The 20,744-nt window shown below is 45.2% G+C and overlaps 1 protein-coding gene across 7 annotated transcripts in view; it reads right to left on the bottom strand.

Annotated features, from left to right (window-relative positions):
- The window catches only part of LOC109889410 (regulatory-associated protein of mTOR), a 178,069-nt gene that overhangs the window by 66,196 nt on the left and 91,129 nt on the right, over positions 1 to 20,744 (bottom strand). For all 7 annotated transcript variants that reach the window (XM_031829912.1, XM_031829923.1, XM_031829914.1 and 4 more), the window contains exon 8: positions 10,785 to 10,844. In XM_031829912.1, the coding sequence (XP_031685772.1) occupies positions 10,785 to 10,844 (60 nt within the window). The remainder of the gene's footprint in view (positions 1 to 10,784; positions 10,845 to 20,744) is intronic.

Raw genomic sequence — 20,744 nt, 5'->3', positions numbered from 1 at the left:
AGGTGGGAGGGTTGTCACATGCAAGTAAAACATTTACATTTGTAAATAGTATCAGAAAGAGCATATTCTGCAGTTTCTATTACACTTACCTTTGTCAAATAACTCTCATAATTCAAGAGGTGCAGCTCTATTTCCAAATGTCACGTTTCCCAAGAACATCCCTGCTGTCCATGAATTCAGCACATGACCACTTACGCGGCAGCATTGCTATGCCTACTACGTAAAAACGAGTAACATAATACAATTAAAATATGCTATTCTGTCGTCAATGGATGAATGGGCAATGGAAACTGATAATGGTGCATGTGACTTAAAACCTCTTTGGGCTGCAATCCCATTAATGGGATGATATGACAACAGCCAGTGAAAGTGCAGGGCGCCAAATTCAAAACAACAAATCTCATAATTAAAATTCCTCAACCATACATGTATCTTACAGTTTTAAAGGTAGTCTTGTTGTTAATCCCACCACAGTGTCTGAGTTCAAATATGCTTTTCAGCGAAAGCACCACAAACGATTATGTTAGGTCACCACCAAACCACAATACAAACAGCCATTTTTCCAGCCAAAGAGAGGAGTCGCAGAAAGCACAAATAGAGATAAAATTAATCACTAACCTTTGATGATCTTCATCAGATGACACTCATAGGACTTCATGTTACACAATACATGTATGTTTTCTTTGATAAAGTTCATATTTATATTTTAAAAAATCGGAGTTTACATTGGCGCATTACATTCAATAGTTCCAAAAACATCCAGTGATTTTGCATAGCCACATCAATTCAACAGAAATACTCATCATAAAGGTAGATGATAATACAAGTTATACACATGGAATTATAGATATACCTCTCCTTAATGCAACCGCTGTGTCAGATTTCCCAAAAACATTATGGAAAAAACAAACCATGCAATAATCTGAGATGGCGCTCAGAACAATAGTCAAATTAGCCACCATGTTGGAGTCAACATAAACCATAAATTACATGCTAAATATTCCCTTACCTTTGATGATCTTCATCAGAATGCATTCCCAGGAATCCCAGGTCCACAATAAATACTTGATTTGTTCGATAATGTCCGTTATTTATGTCCAATTAGCTACTTTTTTAGTGCGTTTGGTACACCTATCCAAACGCTGGTGCTGGTCGACCATTTTTTCAGACAGAATATCCATAAAGTTATTACAGGTCGAAGAAACATTTCAAACTAAGTACAGAATCAATCATTAGGATGTTTATATCATAAATCTTCAATAATTTCAATAAAATTCCTTTGTGTCTTGAGGAGGAACAGAACGCAGGAAGATATCATGCGTTATACTCCGTGACCTGGAACTGGCTCTCTGCCAGTAGTCCGATTCATTCCCCTCTCATTCAGTCCCACAACACAGTAGGAGTCTCATTCAAATTTCTATAGACTGTTGACATCTAGTGGAAGCCCTAGATGGGATTTCAATAGGGAATGGTTTGAAAATATACCAACCTCAGATTTCTCACTTCCTGTTTGGATTTCTTCTCAGGTTCTTGCCTGCCATTTGAGTTCTGTTATACTCACAGACATAATTCAATTTAGAACTATATTGTAATTTTGATGAAGAATTGTGGGCAGTCTATTTTATTATGAGAGGCTGGAAATGGTATATCATTTCCCCTCTGTGACAGTCAAATTAGACACTGAGTACAACATACAGTGTGTAGTTCAAAATGGCAAGACGAACCAAAAGAACGGACACACTAACAGTATTGAAGAGAATTTAGATGAGTTCGAGTTGGATGGAGGATCATATATTGAGCTTGAACTCGACATTGCTGATGAAGAGTCTTCATCTGATTCAGATGTTGACTTCCGCCTCTCATGCCTGAGCTTCGCCACAGAAAAAACTCAGAGCCAACAGAAGGCGAGGCAGGAGTCTGGGAGGGACGGCACGGCGAGGCAGGAGTCTGGGAGGGACGGCACGGCGAGGCAGGAGTCTGGGAGGGACGGCACGGCGAGGCAGGAGTCTGGGAGGGACGGCACGGCGAGGCAGGAGTCTGGGAGGGACGGCACGGCGAGGCAGGAGTCTGGGAGGGACGGCACGGCGAGGCAGGAGTCTGGGAGGGACGGCACGGCGAGGCAGGAGTCTGGGAGGGACGGCACGGTTTGGGTAGAAAAGAGGGAGGTGTTTGTGTGACATGCAGATGTTGAAGCACATCAGAGATGGTACTGTTGCTCATGTGCATAGAAAAGGAAACAGTAGGTGGGACATGTCTTTGGATGAACTCTAAGCATTTATTGAACTCTTGTACGTCCGTGGGGCGTACGGCGGAAAGAGCATGATGTGGAGTCCTTTTGGTCTGATCGGTATGGGGCGGACTTTTTAAAATTGATTACACTGGGCTGGCTGCCACAAACTGATTACACTGGGTTGGTGGTGTCAAACTCTGGGGTGATACTGCGGCAGGTGCATATGAAGCAAGGCCCATGAAAACTGTGTGCAGTGCAACCGATTTGTTTGTGGGGCTTGCTCACACAAAGCCCCGAAGCTGTGCGCTGAATGTGGACCCCAAAAAAAAAGAAGAGGAAAAGAGACACTCTCATAAGGGCACAATACAGTGTCCGATATAACACAAAAAAAACAGTCATTTGTTGATTGTATCTTGTCATGAATATATTTCCACAAATATTTATTTACGCAATTCACCCTTTACAATTGCTGATGCACTGGTGACCGTTTAGGAATACAGCAAATATTATTCTATTCTTACTTGCTGTCAGAAGTTGTAACTGGACTTAATTACTATAACTCTACTAATCAAATCTACAAATTAAGTTGATCAAACGGATTACACTGAATATTTCTTCACGCAATTAATCATTCACAATAGTTTATGCACTATTTATCAATCATGTTTGCGGACCTTACAGGTTGATATGCATCTGATGCATATGCTAAAGAGTATGCCCGGCAACGTTCTCTAGCGGGTACTGATAGGCTGAAAGGCCAGGCGGTTCTACCAATACAAACTTTGCCAGTAATCTAGATTAGGATCCATCTTCCCCTTGTGCCCTAAACAATAGCCTACACTAGTTAGTTCCCTGATGGCACTAGTTGGTCAGATAGGACTTCCTGTTGATGTCATTTAAGGAGTTTCCTTTTGCCCAGTCATCTGTCATGACCTTGGCTTGGGGGTAGGTTTAAGACAGTCATAAATACCTCTTTCCCCCTTTTTCCTCCCTCTACCCCACTGATTATACATTTGCAAAACCCTTGGTTAACATAGAGATTCTGGGAATATCAGAAGGTGGGGGGAAATTAACTATATTCTGGCAATCCGACCAATTGAACACATGCGGTGGTACTTAATGAATATGATGTCAGTTCGGTTGTCATCTGAGACATTCTCAATGATAAAATGACAAACTCTACACAGAGTTATCGGATTCACATGGAATTGTTGTTCAATTTAAATGAATATGAAATGATTGTGATGGGATGAAATGTGATTTTAGCTTCTAAAATGTGAGATTTGGGTTTTCATAAGGTAGGGCTCTGCTCAATCAATGAAGGGACATGGGCTATAAAACATTTCAAACACGCCCTCCTCTCACTTCCTATATAAGTCCTTGACGACAATATAACCTCCGGTTCCGAGGATGTGAGGACGACGGTCCGATGTCAGAATGGTTCAGATAACTACAGAACGAAGCCAACAGTGTGAGCTTTGGTTGCGAATCGTATGAAATTTGAATCTTATTCACCACAGAAGTGATGCCTCCTAGCCGTTGAGTTAGCAACAGCCGCTGCAAACGAGGGTTAGGAAGGAACAGACAGAGTATCCCGTCTATCACACAACGACGTTACTACAACGTATTCAATTGACCACCAGAGACATTCTTCAAAGGACAAAGGACTCGGTTTGGCAACACGGCCTTCAATCTACCACCAACCTACCGAAGCGCAGCTCAGAGTAAATATTTATTGCATTTTCCTTTTCTAAATGGCCGGTAATTTAGAATGCATAAGATACTGTATTTACAATAGCACAGCTTCGCCCTTTGTTACCCAGTCTTCCCGCTATTTCACTCAAACCCAGCCCCTTTCTATTGTGTAACAAGCTGTCATATCTGTTCCGCCCGCTAGGGACGTTTTCCTTTATGAAGTTATGATTTAATTATGTGTATGTGTAATTCTGTGTGATTAGTTAGGTATTTAGTAAATAAATAATTAAACCCAATTTTGTATTGCTGATTCAACTTGTTAGCCAGGGTTTGTGCAGATAACCAAGAATTTACAACTTTCAGATGAGACTGAATTAAGATGAAGATTAATATTGACTGCTATGATGTAAAATATGACTAGGTCTGTAAGAGTTTATTCGGAAGATAACAGCTCTATAAATATTATTTTGTGGTGCCCCGACTAATTAATTACATTTACATGATTAGCTCAATCAGGTAATATTAATTACGGAGAAATTATTTTATAGAATAGCATGTCATGTCACTTAATCCGGCATAGCCAAAAACACGATACATCACAATGTCATCTATCCATATTTCAATAAATCAATTACAATTGTATTCATTACAGATTTTGTTGGTGTTTTCATCTTGTCTCTAGGCTGTCAGGAAAGGGGTGTCCCCAGAATGTGGTGCGAGAACAGGTGTCCCCAGTAGGTAGCATGTGTGTGGCCTAGTCTGTGGGGCGACAGGCAGCCTAGCGGTTAAGAGTGTTGGGCAAGTAAAGGTTGCTGGTTCGAATCCCTGAGGCGACTACGTGGGAAAATTAGTCACATTTGCCCTTGAGTAAGGCACCCTAATTGCTCCTGTAAGTCGCTCTGGATAAGAGCATCTGCTAAAGTAACTAAATGTAAAACAATGTACAGTATGTGTGTGCGCGCATGTGGTGTGTATGTGGTCGAATGATGACTCCTGAAAGCCCCAGTGTGTGTAGTGTAGATCAATAGAGGCCTGGCTGTGTTGATGGTGATGTGTTGACCAGGCCACCCCCCCCAATGACGCTTTATGACCCCCTCAGTGGGGGAGAGGAGTACGAGGAGGAACGGGGACAAATGGCTTCCCCCATCTCCCTAGGTATATCCTGAGACACATGGAGCAAGCACACAGACATACTAAAGAAAGCTCACACACACACAGTGCCCAGAGAGGACGCTGAGGGGCTGCACTGAACCAACAAGGCATCGCTCATGTGAAAGAGCAGCGTGTCACAACATCAAAGAGACACCATTTCTCTTTCCCATTCAGAGCTCCTAAACCCCACAAGAGCTCACCCACCGCTCCCATTCATCTGGCCTAACACACATGAGCAGTCAGTACAGACAACACATGCTCACTCAACTAAATGTATTAGAATGGAGGAAAAAGAGGACTACATGTTTCTGCCATAACCTTGACTCCGTTTGACTGGGGGCACTGGTGAGCAACGACATGTAAAGACATGTTTTCTCAGGATTTCTGCTTGAGGTAAACAATTTGTTATCAACAATTCCATAAAACCTACCCTCCCAATATTATTCACTAACACATCGACAGGATTTCCAAAGTTTGTTTGGCTAAAACAATACAACCTATAACATCCTATTACTGTTTAGATCAAAGGCTGGTGGCTTTGTGGAGTAAAAATCACTGAGTACTGGGTGTTCCGGTCAACAATAATTGGCAACACCATGAAGCACCAAAGAGGAAACATTTATCATTCCGGACAGGACAACCTGTGTCCCAGAAAAGTGGCGAGGTAAATTGGTTTCCCTCTTTGTTCAAGGATTAAGAGGGAATACAGAGGTAATGAATGGATGGATGGATATCCTGGTCATAGTATAATATCCCTGGCCAACCCTAATTGTTACCCGTCACACAAGTGTTTCCCATTTATTAATGGATTCGTTTTCATGTATTTATTTCCCAGAAGGTAGAGTGCGCCAGTGTCACTGCTGAGTTTCCAAGTCTCTCAGGTGACTATGTCACATGAAATAATGACCCATAAACCAAGTGATGAGGCATGATGAGCACAGCCCTACCCAACTCAGAAACCACTGCACCCCTCCAGGGGGTCTGGAAGACACAGTTTCAATAGGCTGCGGGATTGGAATTGGAATCCAAGCTCAAAGCTCATGTTATTATCCCATGTTATTCCCATGCAGTAGGAAAACAGTTCAGGGGAGATTAAAAGAAAAAAGACCTGTGTTTCTTGATAAGAAAGGATCATCCTTGTTCAGGAGGCAGGGCTTGGCGGTTGTAGGAGTGAAGTCAAAAGAGAAAATAAACAACATCCATTATATTGCAGTGAAGTAGAGTATTAGTCATGATAACTGACATGGTTTAGAATCGTGACTCGAAATCTCTTATCTAAGATCCTTTTGCAATACGTGTGTGTGCGTGTGTGTGTGTGTAGGAGGGAGAGAAGAAGTAAATCATGTAATTACTGGTTGGTCCAAGTTCTTTGCAGTGACTTAGTCTTATGTAATGGGGGTCGGCTGTTGATATGTAACACCTTGGCCCTCTGAGCAGAAAGTGTGTGTGTGTCTCTCTCCATTATGGCCGGTTAACACTGAACACACGGAGGGAGTCATGGCCATGTGCTGACTGAGTCACAAACTCAGCTGGGAGGTAAATGTCACCATCTCCTGGGGCCCAGCGCTGAAACACACACTGACACAGCTCAGCCTTCCGGAAGCTAACGCTTCAGCACCACTCCTTATTGTAGCTGTCTAAAACCCCGGTCCTGGAGAACCACACAGGGTGTGTGTTCAGGGTTTTGGTCCAACTCAGCACTAATACACCTCGGGCCTGTTCAGGAGGTTGCAACATTATAGCATTCAGATATATATTTTTTTTAAACAGTAATCAGTAACCATTTTAGAGAGGGCCACCAAAACTAGCTGTGTTTAAAGTTCCAGACAGAGGTAAATGAGAAGGTCCAATAAATGAGTGTTGTGACAGGTTCTTATGGTTCTTATGAGACCCAACAGAACTGGCCTGTCAGTCCGGTCTAAAAACCTTCTGTCACACTGAAAGGGGTATTTCTGCCATTGCAGCACATTGGAAACCACACACGTGAAGGTGTTGGGTGATTCTGTAGGAACAGCTACACTACATGATGAATTAGCGCTTCTGTTGCTGCACTGATCTCCAGTACTTAACGGGTGAAGTCCAACTGTGAGGTGATTTTGAACTAGTTAAGGGCGCTGTACTGCAGCTCCAGTACAGCTCTGAAAAACCAGAGCTTTGAGTGGTGTACAGAGCTTTGGCCTGCATCTGGGTCAGATCTGAACGTCGTCACTTAAACACACTCCGAAGGGAAGCCTTTCCCAGCACAAAGTTTTTTGTTGTTGTTTTTTTGTTGTTGAATTTTAGCCCCTTTTCTCCCCAATTTCATGGTATCCAATTGTTAGTAGCTACTATCTTGTCTCATCGCTACAACTCCCGTACGGGCTCGGGAGAGACGAAGGTTGAAAGTCATGCTTCCTCCGATACACAACCCAACCAAGCCGCACTGCTTCTTAACACAGCGCGAATCCAACCCGGAACCAATGTGTCGGAGGAAACACTGTGCACCTGGCAACCTTGGTTAGCGTGCACTGCGCCCGGCCCGCCACAGGAGTCGCTGGTGCGCGATGAGACAAGGATATCCCTACCGGCCAGGCCTTCCCTAACCCGGACAACGCTAAGCCAATTGTGCGTCGCCCCACGGACCTCCCGGTCGCGGCCGGTTACAAGAGAGCCTGGGCGCGAACCCAGAGTCTCTGGTGGCACAGCTGGAGCCCTTAACCACTGCGCCACCCGGGAGGCCCTACCCAGCACGAACTTTGACCCAAACTGATTACACTGGGTCGGCTGGTGTCCAATTCTCTTGAGGCGATACCGAACGAGTCCACTGCGGAATACAGTCTACACATTCAGTTGAGACGAAGATTCCCAAAAACATCCTCACACTTGCAAAGCTCTCAAACACAACCTGCATTTTGATTTCTTTTGGGTCTGTATCAAGTCGGAATGCCGTCACTTTAAAACACTAGGAAGGTAGCTCCGTTTCCAGAGGGGAGCCTTTTCCCAGCACGACCTCAACCTCTGACGCAAACCCACGATAAGACTGACGCTCGTATGAGCCTCCTGACGTGCCTTTACATGTCTTCTCGCCGCAGCCCTCACTCCAGTCCAGTGAGAGATGTAAGGAGGGAGGGAGAGGTGCCAAAGCTGTCAAAACCGGCCCGTGATGTACTGATATGGCAGAAGGAGAATAAAGAGAGAGAGAAGTGTAGTAAGAGAGTGAGATCTCGCTCTGATTGTTAGTTGAGAAGGTTCTCTTCCACCTGGTTATTTCTCAAGCAGTTTTTATCCTCCAGAGGCATCTCCAAACGTCAGAGAGAGAGAGGAAGAGAAGAGAACGCTACAGAGAAGGTGGGAAGAGAGCGAGAGAGTTAGACATGATGCCAAAGGGAGAGAGAGAGATAGATAGTGAGCATGAGAGAAGGACCTTATCCTCCTGAAGAGAGACAGACTTCTTGTATCCTCTCCTTTGGAACAGGGGATTGTTTGAAAGAGGAATAGGCTGCGGTTCGGCAGAGGTACCTGAGGAGTTATGGGGCACAGGGGAGGCAACTCTGGGGTTTGGATCCAATCCTACACCCACTTCCAGTCTTGGAGAGGGGCAGAGTAGGCAGAGAGAGGAGTGAGCCGTGACTATCTGGAGAGGGGTAGAGTAGGCAGAGAGAGGAGTGAAACGTGACTATCTGGAGAGGGGTAGAGTAGGCAGAGAGAGGAGTGAAACGTGACTATCTGGGAGGTGTAGAGTAGGCAGAGAGAGGAGTGAAACGTGACTATCTGGAGAGGGGTAGAGTAGGCAGAGAGGAGTGAAACGTGACTATCTGGGAGGTGTAGAGTAGGCAGAGAGAGGAGTGAAACGTGACTATATGGAGAGGGGTAGAGTAGGCAGAGAGAGGAGTGAAACATGACTATCTGGGAGGTGTAGAGTAGGCAGAGAGGAGTGAAACGTGACTATCGGGGGGTGTAGAGTAGGCAGAGAGGAGTGAAACGTGACTATCTGCGTCACACTGGAAATAGTTCTAGATGAACTTTGAGCCCCGACGTGCACACACTCACGTGCACACACACACGTTCAGTGAGTGTGCACCATGACACCCTCAGCCTCTACTAGCCCTAAGCCAAACACACTAATTAACCTCTAGAGGACTAGACTCGTGTGTGTGTGTGTGTGTGTGTGTGTGTGTGTGTGTGTGTGTGTGTGTGTGTGTGTGTGTGTGTGTCCGTTTCGGCCTGGTTAACACTGAGGGAATCATGGCTATGTGCTGACTGAGTCACAATTAGCTGGAGGCAAAGTCATGCGTGCGTTTACACGTCAGCATGTGTGTTTGGAGGGAAAGCGAGAACGTCTGAGTCAGACAAAGACTAGGCAATAGGGCCAAATCTAAAGTATAGAAAAGTTTGTATCCATCTTGTTTTCCTGTTATGTGAGCGTGTCAATGTAGTCTCTCTTGTTTTCCTGTTATGTGAGCGTGTGAACGTAGTCTCTCTTGTTTTCCTGTTATGCGAGCGTGTGAACGTAGTCTCTGTCTTGTCTTCCTGTTATGCGAGCGTGTGAACGTAGTCTCGGTCTTGTTTTTCTGTTACGTGAGCGTGTGAACGTATTCTCTGTCTTGTTTTCCTGTTATGTGAGCGTGTGAACGTAGTCTGTCTTGTTTTCCTGTTATGTGAGCGTGTGAACGTAGTCTCTCTGTCTTGTATTCCTGTTATGTGAGCGTGTGAACGTAGTCTCTGTCTTGTTTTCCTGTTATGTGAGCGTGTGAACGTAGTCTGTTGTTTTCCTGTTATGTGAGTGTGTCAATGTAGTCTGTCTGTCTTCCTGTTATGTGAGCGTGTGAACGTAGTCTCTCTGTCTTCTTTTCCTGTTATGTGAGCGTGTGAACGTAGTCTGTCTTGTTTTCCTGTTATGTGAGCGTGTGAACGTACTCTGTCTTGTTTTCCTGTTATGTGAGCGTGTGAACGTACTCTGTTGTTTTCCTGTTATGTGAGCGTGTGAACGTACTCTGTTGTTTTCCTGTTATGTGAGCGTGTGAACGTACTCTGTTGTTTTCCTGTTATGTGAGCGTGTGAACGTACTCTGTTGTTTTCCTGTTATGTGAGCGTGTGAACGTACTCTGTTGTTTTCCTGTTATGTGAGCGTGTGAACGTAGTCTCTTGTTTTCCTGTTATGTGAGCGTGTGAACGTAGTCTCTTGTTTTCCTGTTATGTGAGCGTGTGAACGTAGTCTCTTGTTTTCCTGTTATGTGAGCGTGTGAACGTAGTCTCTTGTTTTCCTGTTATGTGAGCGTGTGAACGTAGTCTCTTGTTTTCCTGTTATGTGAGCGTGTGAACGTAGTCTTGTTTTCCTGTTATGTGAGCGTGTGAACGTAGTCTCGCTGTCTTGTTTTCCTGTTATGGGAGCGTGTGAACGTAGTCTCTTGTTTTCCTGTTATGTGAGCGTGTGAACGTAGTCTCTCTGTGTAGTTGGGGTAGAGAGAGCTCTAGGGGCTGTAAGCTGCCTTATGTTCTCAAAACAAGTGGAATTGCATCTGTACGTCCTTTTATCTGGCATATTTGTATCACTCACAACAAGAACATACTCAAATCCATCCATAAAGAAACAACAGATCTTTACAAAAGAAAAAGTAGGGCTTTAAATTGGTCCAAACTACACTACTCGCTGAAAGAACAAAAGAAAAGCAATATAAAGTAAAGAAAGCAGAAATGAAAGCGGGAGAGTTACCACAGCAGTACTTACTTCTCAATGAGGTCCAACGTCACTCCTGGCACCAGCTTGGCACTTTTCTGCATGCAAAACCTGGGGGCACAAACAGAGATCCAGTCCAATCAGGGCAGCAAGAAAGCAAACAAAAGTGCTATAAAAATGTTTCATCTGTAAACCGCTGAACGTTTGCAGACAGTATATGTGTGGAAGCACTGCCGTGTCAACCACAAAGAAATATGTTTGTTTTCACAGTGAATTTTGTTTTTGCTGTCACAAAAACAATTAGTAAGTTTCAATTACATTGCATAAGGTCTTTGAACTAGAGAGGTTTAGGTGAGGGTCAGGTCACAAAGGGATACACACAGGGTACATCCAGGTCTATTTGGACCGCACTGTGACTCCCACAGTGAAGAGGGTATTATCGTGCTTGGACAGGCCCGGCTGGTAGCAGGTCCAGTGTGTTCCCAGCAGGGTGATGTTTAAAGGTAGAGGAGAGGCAAGGCACGATATAGCACTGCTGAGGGAGCAAATATAGCAGCTGGGTTGAGATCTCAGATAGGGCTTAGTCATTATTATCAAGGGGAACACAGGTGTGGGGATTGTGTGTGTGGGGGGTGTGTGTGTGTGTATTCTGAGAGCGTGCACTCGGGCGCGCATGCGTTACACAAATCCAATGCTTGAATTATGCAGAACCTCACCACCAGCTGTCCAGCACACGTGTTCTCATCTGGACATTCAAGCATGTACCCAGACAAAGTCCAAACTAACACCGTGTAATAACTCCCCACAACAAACCTCAGGTGGCCATTACATTCAGATCTCCCACTGTGTTTGTTGTGGTAATTAACTTTTAGGACAGAGGTCAAAGTGGCACACGAGAGTCTTCTCAAACAGGCCATGGAACATGAATAGAGACAAGGCCATGTAGACAGAACGAGAGATAGAGAAGCAGGAGGAGACTTTGATCCACAGCCAAAACAAACAGAAGAGATGGAGAAGGGTGTGAGAGGACATACTGTACTAGAGAGAGAAGTGGAGCAGAGAGAACTTGTGGAGTGGTACTGGGGATCCATGTGACCGTCTGTGCGTAAGTGCTTGGGAGAGAGAGAGAACGAGAGAGAGAGAGTGAGGAAGTGTGTGTGTGGGGTCTTGTGTGCACGACGGCTACCTCTCGGTGGGATCACAAACTAGGTCGTAGAGGGAGGAGTGGAGCTTCTCTGTTCATTACATCCCCCAATGAGTCCTCCCCAGACTCCCTCTGTCTCCATCTTTCCCTCTATGCGGCTTTCTCCTTCAATTCCAATCTCTGTCCTTCGGTCTCTCTTGCTCCCTCTTCCCTATCATTCTGAATGTGCATGTCTCCCAACTCCCTCAGTCTGCCCTCCACTCCCCCTCTCCATTTGACACGTTTCCCAACCCCAAGTACTCATCGTGTACCAAGTTTCCAATTCTCTATATCCCCCTATTTTTTGGCTCTCCTTCACCGTCTGCTTCCCTTCTCCTGTCCTTTTCACCTTCTATCCTCTAATTCCTTTCCCTCTTCCGTCTCCCCGCTCCATCCTTTCCCTCTTCCGTCTCCCCGCTCCATCCTTTCCCTCTTCCGTCTCCCCGCTCCATCCTTTCCCTCTTCCGTCTCCCCGCTCCATCCTTTCCCTCTTCCGTCCCCCCGCTCCATCCTTTCCCTCTTCCCGCTCCATCCTTTCCCTCTTCCCGCTCCATCCTTTCCCTCTTCCCGCTCCATCCTTTCCCTCTTCCCGCTCCATCCTTTCCATTTCCCGTCTCCCCGCGCCATCCTTTCCCTCTTCCGTCTCCCCGCGCCATCCTTTCCCTCTTCCGTCTCCCCGCGCCATCCTTTCCCTCTTCCGTCTCCCCGCGCCATCCTTTCCCTCTTCCGTCTCCCCGCGCCATCCTTTCCCTCTTCCGTCTCCCCGCTCCATCCTTTCCCTCGTCAGTCTCCCCGCTCCATCCTTTCCCTCGTCCGTCTCCCCGCTCCATCCTTTCCCTCTTCCGTCTCTCCGCTCCATCCTTTCTCTCTTCCGTCTCTCCGCTCCATCCTTTCTCTTCCGTCTCCCCGCTCCATCCTTTCTCTCTTCCGTCTCCCCGCTCCATCCTTTCTCTCTTCCGTCTCCCCGCTCCATCCTTTCTCTCTTCCGTCTCCCCGCTCCATCCTTTCTCTCTTCCGTCTCCCCGCTCCATCCTTTCCCTCTTCCGTCTCCCCGCTCCATCCTTTCCCTCTTCCGTCTCCCCGCTCCATCCTTTCCCTCTTCCCGCTCCATCCTTTCCCTCTTCCCGCTCCATCCTTTCCCTCTTCCCGCTCCATCCTTTCCCTCTTCCCGCTCCATCCTTTCCCTCTTCCCGCTCCATCCTTTCCCTCTTCCGTCTCCCCGCTCCATCCTTTCCATTCTCTTCCGTCTCCCCGCGCCATCCTTTCCCTCTTCCGTCTCCCCGCTCCATCCTTTCCCTCTTCCGTCTCCCCGCTCCATCCTTTCCCTCTTCCCGCTCCATCCTTTCCCTCTTCCCGCTCCATCCTTTCCCTCTTCCCGCTCCATCCTTTCCCTCTTCCCGCTCCATCCTTTCCCTCTTCCCGCTCCATCCTTTCCCTCTTCCCGCTCCATCCTTTCCCTCTCCCGTCTCCCCGCGCCATCCTTTCCCTCTTCCGTCTCCCCGCGCCATCCTTTCCCTCTTCCGTCTCCCCGCTCCATCCTTTTCCTCTTCCCGCTCCATCCTTTCCCTCTTCCGTCTCCCCGCGCCATCCTTTCCCTCTTCCGTCTCCCCGCGCCATCCTTTCCCTCTTCCGTCTCCCCGCGCCATCCTTTCCCTCTTCCGTCTCCCCGCGCCATCCTTTCCCTCTTCCGTCTCCCCGCGCCATCCTTTCCCTCTTCCGTCTCCCCGCGCCATCCTTTCCCTCTTCCGTCTCTCCGCTCCATCCTTTCCCTCTTCCGTCTCCCCGCTCCATCCTTTCTCTCTTCCGTCTCCCCGCTCCATCCTTTCCCTCTTCCGTCTCCCCGCTCCATCCTTTCCCTCTTCCGTCTCCCCGCTCCATCCTTTCTCTCTTCCGTCTCCCCGCTCCATCCTTTCTCTCTTCCGTCTCCCCGCTCCATCCTTTCTCTCTTCCGTCTCCCCGCTCCATCCTTTCTCTCTTCCGTCTCTCCGCTCCATCCTTTCTCTCTTCCGTCTCCCCGCTCCATCCTTTCTCTCTTCCGTCTCCCCGCTCCATCCTTTCCTCTTCCGTCTCCCGCTCCATCCTTTCCCTCTTCCGTCTCCCCGCTCCATCCTTTCCCTCTTCCGTCTCCCCGCTCCATCCTTTCCCTCTTCCGTCTCCCCGCTCCATCCTTTCCCTCTTCCGTCTCCCCGCTCCATCCTTTCCCTCTTCCGTCTCCCCGCTCCATCCTTTCCCTCTTCCGTCTCCCCGCTCCATCCTTTCCCTCTTCCGTCTCCCCGCTCCATCCTTTCCCTCTTCCGTCTCCCCGCTCCATCCTTTCCCTCTTCCGTCTCCCCGCTCCATCCTTTCCCTCTTCCGTCTCCCCGCTCCATCCTTTCCCTCTTCCGTCTCCCCGCTCCATCCTTTCCCTCTTCCGTCTCCCCGCTCCATCCTTTCCCTCTTCCGTCTCCCCGCTCCATCCTTTCCCTCTTCCGTCTCCCCGCTCCATCCTTTCCCTCTTCCGTCTCCCCGCTCCATCCTTTCCCTCTTCCGTCTCCCCGCTCCATCCTTTCCCTCTTCCGTCTCCCCGCTCCATCCTTTCCCTCTTCCGTCTCCCCGCTCCATCCTTTCCCTCTTCCGTCTCCCCGCTCCATCCTTTCCCTCTTCGTCTCCCCGCTCCATCCTTTCCCTCTTCCGTCTCCCCGCTCCATCCTTTCCCTCTTCCGTCTCCCCGCTCCATCCTTTCCCTCTTCCGTCTCCCCGCTCCATCCTTTCCCTCTTCCGTCTCCCCGCTCCATCCTTTCCCTCTTCCGTCTCCCCGCTCCATCCTTTCCCTCTTCCGTCTCCCCGCTCCATCCTTTCCCTCTTCCGTCTCCCCGCTCCATCCTTTCCCTCTTCCGTCTCCCCGCTCCATCCTTTCCCTCTTCCGTCTCCCCGCTCCATCCTTTCCCTCTTCCGTCTCCCCGCTCCATCCTTTCCCTCTTCAGTCTCCCCGCGCCATCCTTTCCCTCTTCCCGCTCCATCCTTTCCCTCTTCCGTCTCCCCACTCCATCCTTTCCCTCTTCCGTCTCCCCGCGCCATCCTTTCCCTCTTCCGTCTCCCCGCTCCATCCTTTCTCTCTTCCGTCTCTCCGCTCCATCCTGTCTCTTCCGTCTCTCCGCTCCATCCTTTCTTCTGTCTCCCAACTCCATCCTTTCCCTCTTCAGTTTTCCCGCTCCATCCTTTCCCTTGCTCTCCCTCATCGATACACTGACATTAGCAGCAATAATTAACAAAACACTAATTAGCTGACTGTTGCCTCCTTGTTATTGCTGTATAATATACTGCTAAAATAAAGGAAACCCCAACATAGTGTCTTAATAGGGCGTTGGGCCACCACGAGTCAGAACAGCTTCAATGCACCTTGGCATAGATTCTACACGTTTCTGCAACTTTCAGAGGGATGCATGCAACACCATTCTTTCACAAAAAAAATCCATAATTTGGTGTTTTGTTGATGGTGGTGGAAAGCGCAGTCTCAAGCGCCGCTTCAGAATCTCACATTAGTGTTAAATTGGGTTGAGATCTGGTGACATCCTTTAAACCCCCTACGCTCCTTTAAGACCCCTCTTTCAAAGTCACTGATCTCTTCTTCTAGCCATGGTAGCGAAAATAATGGGCAACTGGGCATTTTTATACATGACCCTAAGAATGATGACATGTTAATTGCTTAATTAACGCAGGAATTCCATCTGTGTGGAAGCCTGCTTTCAATATACATATCCCTCATTTACTCAAGTGTTTCCTTTATTTTGGCGGTTACCTGTATATAATGTTCTGCTCTGCTGCCCTAAGCTGTGGATTCCTCTTAATATTTGAGATCTACACTATTAGAAGCTAAGTGGTTATTCAGACAGAGAAACAGTCACAGTAGGTTCAGCGTTACGTCTCAAGGATGTCCAAGGCATAACCTATCTTCATTCATTTCTATGGTTCGAGGGCCGAGCCGTATATGCATATTAATGGATCTGGTTCAAGGCACTCGGGTTGGAAGAAAATATATGTCATTTCAAAAGGTCTATGCATTGCTATAGAACTTATAAAACGCAGAGATGTATTCAGAACAGCGATGTGTTTTAGCACAGGGCCTTCAAGGTAGTCTGAGGCAGTTAAAGTATTCTGATGTATTATGAGGTTTTATGGGGTAAAACTTCTTCCTGTGCCCATTACATTCCTGTTTAGGTGTGTTGAAACAACGCGGAATGTAGAACAGTAACAAAGGGGGGCAGCATTTGGAATTTTGGATGAAAAGCGTGCCCAAATTAAACTGTCTTCTACTCAGGCCCAGAAGATAGGATATGCATATAATCGGTAGATTTGGATAGAAAACACTCAAATTTCCAAAACTGTTAAAATTGTGTCTGAATATAACAGAATTGATTTGGCAGGCAAAAACCTGAGAAAAATCCATTCAGGAAATATCATTTGTTGAACAAAACTGAGGTTTTTGGATATAAAGACATTATCGAACAAAGGGAACATTTATAGAATAAATGAATGTCTTCTGTGTGCAACCATATGAAGATCATCAAAGGTAAGTGATTAATTTTCTCTATTTCTGACTTGTGTAACTCTTCTACTTGGCTGGTTACTGTTTGTAATGATTTGTCTGCTGGGCTATGTTCTCAAATAATCGTACGGTATGCTTTCGCCGTAAAGCATTTTTTAAATCTGACACCGTGGTTGGATTCACAAGAAGTTAATCTTTTAACCTATGTAAAATAGTTGCATCTTTCCTGATTTATTATAATGAGATTTTTTTTGACACTCTGCAATCTTTGCAATCTCACTGGATGTTGGCCAGGTGGGACACAAGCGTTGTGTCCACGCTCCAGCAATCGTACAGGAAGTGTGTGTGTGTTACACCCTCCTCACGTTTCCTCCTTCCCCCTATAGGCTAAGGAGATGTGAGAACCAAGAGAATGAGCTGTTTTAGCTTTAAACTAGTGCAAAACATTGGTGTGTGTCATGGGATATCTTGGCAAACGAAAGGAATCTAAGACAGGATAATGCAGCTCCGTGCTGACGCATTTTTTCAGAATTTATCATCGTTTTGCCTCTTGAAGGTGTACCGTCATGCAAAGCATCATAGATAATGAGAAGATACTTGAGGTTACTGGAAAGGCTGTCCCAAGTTTAAGAGGGAAGCTAAGGTCTCACGTGCACACACACACACATTTTTGTGCTTTCTTTTTCTGTTATTTGTGTGTGTGACTGAGTATGTCGGTGTGTGCTTGGTGAGAGTGAGACCTTAGCTTCCTTAGCTAAAACACACACAATGCCCCAGGGGTGGGGTTGGCATGAGTAGAGTGTGCGGAAGCACCAAAGTTCCAGGATATTGAGGCAGTCACCTGTCAAGGTGTTGGCAGCAGAACAGGAGTCCTGATTAAAGATTCAGGAATATGGAGCTTCTCAGCTCCTCACAGTCACACGAGGCTGGCTCCTAACTATCTGATACGTATGCTGAGTCCCTCAAGAATCACTATCGTCATTTCCTTTCCTTATTTAACCCTCTTCTCCCCTTCTTTCCAAGCTCATCAGATCTTTCTTCTCCTCTCCTCATTTCCTCTCTCCTTCCCTCCCGCTCTCCTTTCCCTTTTTCATCCCCTCTTGTTCCATCCTTTCCTCTCTTCTCACCATCTCTGCTCTTCTCCTTTCCCCCTCCATTACCATAGCCACCCTCTATCTGAACATCGGGGAAATCCCTTGAAGACAGTGCTCTATCAGAGATGATTTTCTGCTCTAGTGAGCAAGGAAACCCTCTTTCTGCCTCACTCTTCCTATATTCGTTTTTTCTCACCTCCCTCTCATTCTCTTCCCTCTGTGCTTTTTTTTGTGTTGCAGGTTTGGAATCCGAGGTAAGCCATCACATCTTAGTGAGCCTGCAGGGCTGAATGCGATTAGCTAAGGAGAGACGCACATGTCTCTTTCAGCATGGAAGGGGGAGAGAGCGAGCGAGATAGAGTGGCAGAGTTCACTGCAGTCTCGAGACAGGGATGATAATGGATATTTCTAGCATTGGAAATCATTCTTTGTTATGACCCATCTAATACCTTTACTATAAGACTATCAAATCTTTAAGCAATTTGAGACTTGGCTGTAGAAATATTATCTACTGTTATATTACTTCATCATTAACCTTTATTTAAAAAAATAAGTTAAGTCAAACGAGCCAATTGGGAACAAATGATTAGGTGGCCATGATAATATTAGATGTTGGGTTTGAAATTTATCCAAGACAATATACTTGCAACAAATGCCAAGAGATGTATAATGAAAGGAAAACGGAAAACGTACCACTGAGACCCCAATTTAATGTCTTAACCAAAGAATGAAGATTGCAAAGAAATGTGAATTATATGCCTATCAAATGTCTTCCTACCCCAATGGTATTATTGTACGCCAATGCGTTGCACTCACTATAATGGATCCTTTGAGCATGAAAAAAAAATGACAAAGAAAGGAAACATCTACTCCAGTCTCACTTAGCCTCAGAAACTGCGATTTGACGTACCCATTAGCTATATTACACCATTGACAGAAAAAACCATGAGACTGACATGTCTGTACGTCATGTGTGCGCGTGAGAGACCTTGCCAATACTTTCGATTAACACTAGAACTGTGCAAGAATTGTCACTCCGAACAATGCCAAACACAAAGAGAAAAAAAACTAAACACACCCAAATATCCCCTCAAACTACAACACTACTACTTTAGCAGGAGATGAAAAGGGGTAAGCTGGGTATTGTAGTTCACTGAATAAGAGATCAGATAATGAAGTGGTCTTTCAGTACCGATCTCTTCCTGATTAGTAGCCCTTTCCCGTATATGGGTAAAAAAAATATGCAGATTCTGTAATTGATAAGCACCTAAATTGGAACGCAGTGACTGTACTGTAACATGCTATATGATTTACAGCCCTGTAACATGCTTCAGAGCGCTGTATGGTATTTGAATGACAGCTGTTAGAAACTATGCAGAAATAGCACCGCCATTTCCTGGTTGCAAAACTTCAAATGGTTCACCTCATTCCAGTTTACGTGACAAAAAAAGCATGTGTAGTGTAGATAATCATTGCGTCACTAATAAACCACTGAAATATATTTTTCATAACCAAAAATATTGCATTTTCTTTCAGCTGTTTGAAGCTGGTGTGCAAAACCGAAAGTAAAATCCAAAAATGTAACTAACAAATTGGAAGTATAGATATAGCGCACATAGATCTACCCATTCTTGGACTTGCTTTCAATGAGAATGATAGATCTATAACACACATTTCTATGTAAATGTGGTCGGGTCGCCCGAAGTTACATATTGCAGCGCTCTCCCAAGTAAATTTCCTGCAATTCTATGCATTTTGCTCAAACATAAAACCAACACTGCTAAATTCATTGTTTGGTGAATGTTCAATTCTCCCTGACTGTCTAGCTTTTATTTTGGTAATTGGTAGTTCTCAAAGATGATATTATTTTAAAATATATAGGTCCATTATCTTTTCGACATACTTTATATCTGGTTGTCGTCATTACTGTTTACACTGAAAGTAAATTTGGTCATTCATTTAACATAAAAAGATATGCATAGATATAATACTAAATCATTCAACTCTTTCCCTTCTTTTGACCCAGAAATATTTGTGTTGCAACATACTGTATCTGTAAATGATTTAATAACTTGAATAACTTTTTTCAGGACTTCTGCGCTTCAATGTCATTCAGTATAACAAAGGTAAAAAGCATATCACATGATGGTAATCTCTAAAATATTTGATGATTTCACCTTTTCACCCTCTAGTAAACTTTGTAACAAAAATGCCTGTTCTTCGCACAATACAGAAAACATACTTTTAATGTTATATATAAATGTTATATATAAAAAGCTATATTAAATATGAAAAGGATAATTTACATAGGTCAAGGTTACTTTATATAGGTGGCCGAGGAACTGCCTGTTAAATATGTTTATGTATGAAATCCATATCACGCTTTTTTCCTTCAGCACAACAAAAGTTGTTATACCAATGTCACCCGTTATGCTGAAGGACAGTAGCTTTGTTATCCCATGTTTTCACTAGTTTACAACATTTAATCATGCAATTCAAATTTACTTGTATGAATACAGACTATTATAATTTTAAAACTATTTTATGGCATTTTAAGGTATTTCAAGGTACATTATCTTTATACTGTAGATGCGGTTGTCTAATAAAGAGAGGGCTGCACGGCACAAACAAAACATTAACGCAGATCCAGTTGCTATGGAGGAAAGACAATCCAGAAGAAAAGTAAGGCATTGTTTTCATGTTTTCAAGTTACTGTCAGCAACAGAATATGATATAATAGGAAATAAAGCTGGGTGAATAACACTTAACATTAAGTTGTACAATACACTGTAGTTAATGTTTTATTGCACTGCAGTTAAGGTATAACTGATGGATTATATTAGTTAATATAATATTACACAATTATGGATTAAAAATGGATTATGAATTATATTAGTTAATAGCTGGGGCACTTTATGAAAAATCGAGACTGTACAAGTTTGAATTGAAGTAGGGGTGGCAGGGTAGCCTAGTGGTTAGAGCATTGGACTAGTAACCGGAAGGTTGCAAGTTCAAACCCCCGAGCTGACAAGGTACAAATCTGTCGTTCTGCCCCTGAACAGGCAGTTAACCCACTGTTCCTAGGCAGTCATTGAAAATAAGAATTTGTTCTTAAACGGACTTGACTAGTTAAATAAAGGTCAAATAAATAAAAAAATTAAAAGTCTGATGGGCATTTTATATAGCCATTTTGTGTATCTTGAAATTGC

The sequence above is a fragment of the Oncorhynchus kisutch genome, linkage group LG1, assembly GCF_002021735.2.
Source record: "Oncorhynchus kisutch isolate 150728-3 linkage group LG1, Okis_V2, whole genome shotgun sequence".
In the NCBI taxonomy this organism is placed as follows: Eukaryota; Metazoa; Chordata; class Actinopteri; order Salmoniformes; family Salmonidae; genus Oncorhynchus; species Oncorhynchus kisutch.
Note: the sequence above shows the minus strand (reverse complement) of the source record. Positions and strands in the feature narration are given on the sequence as shown.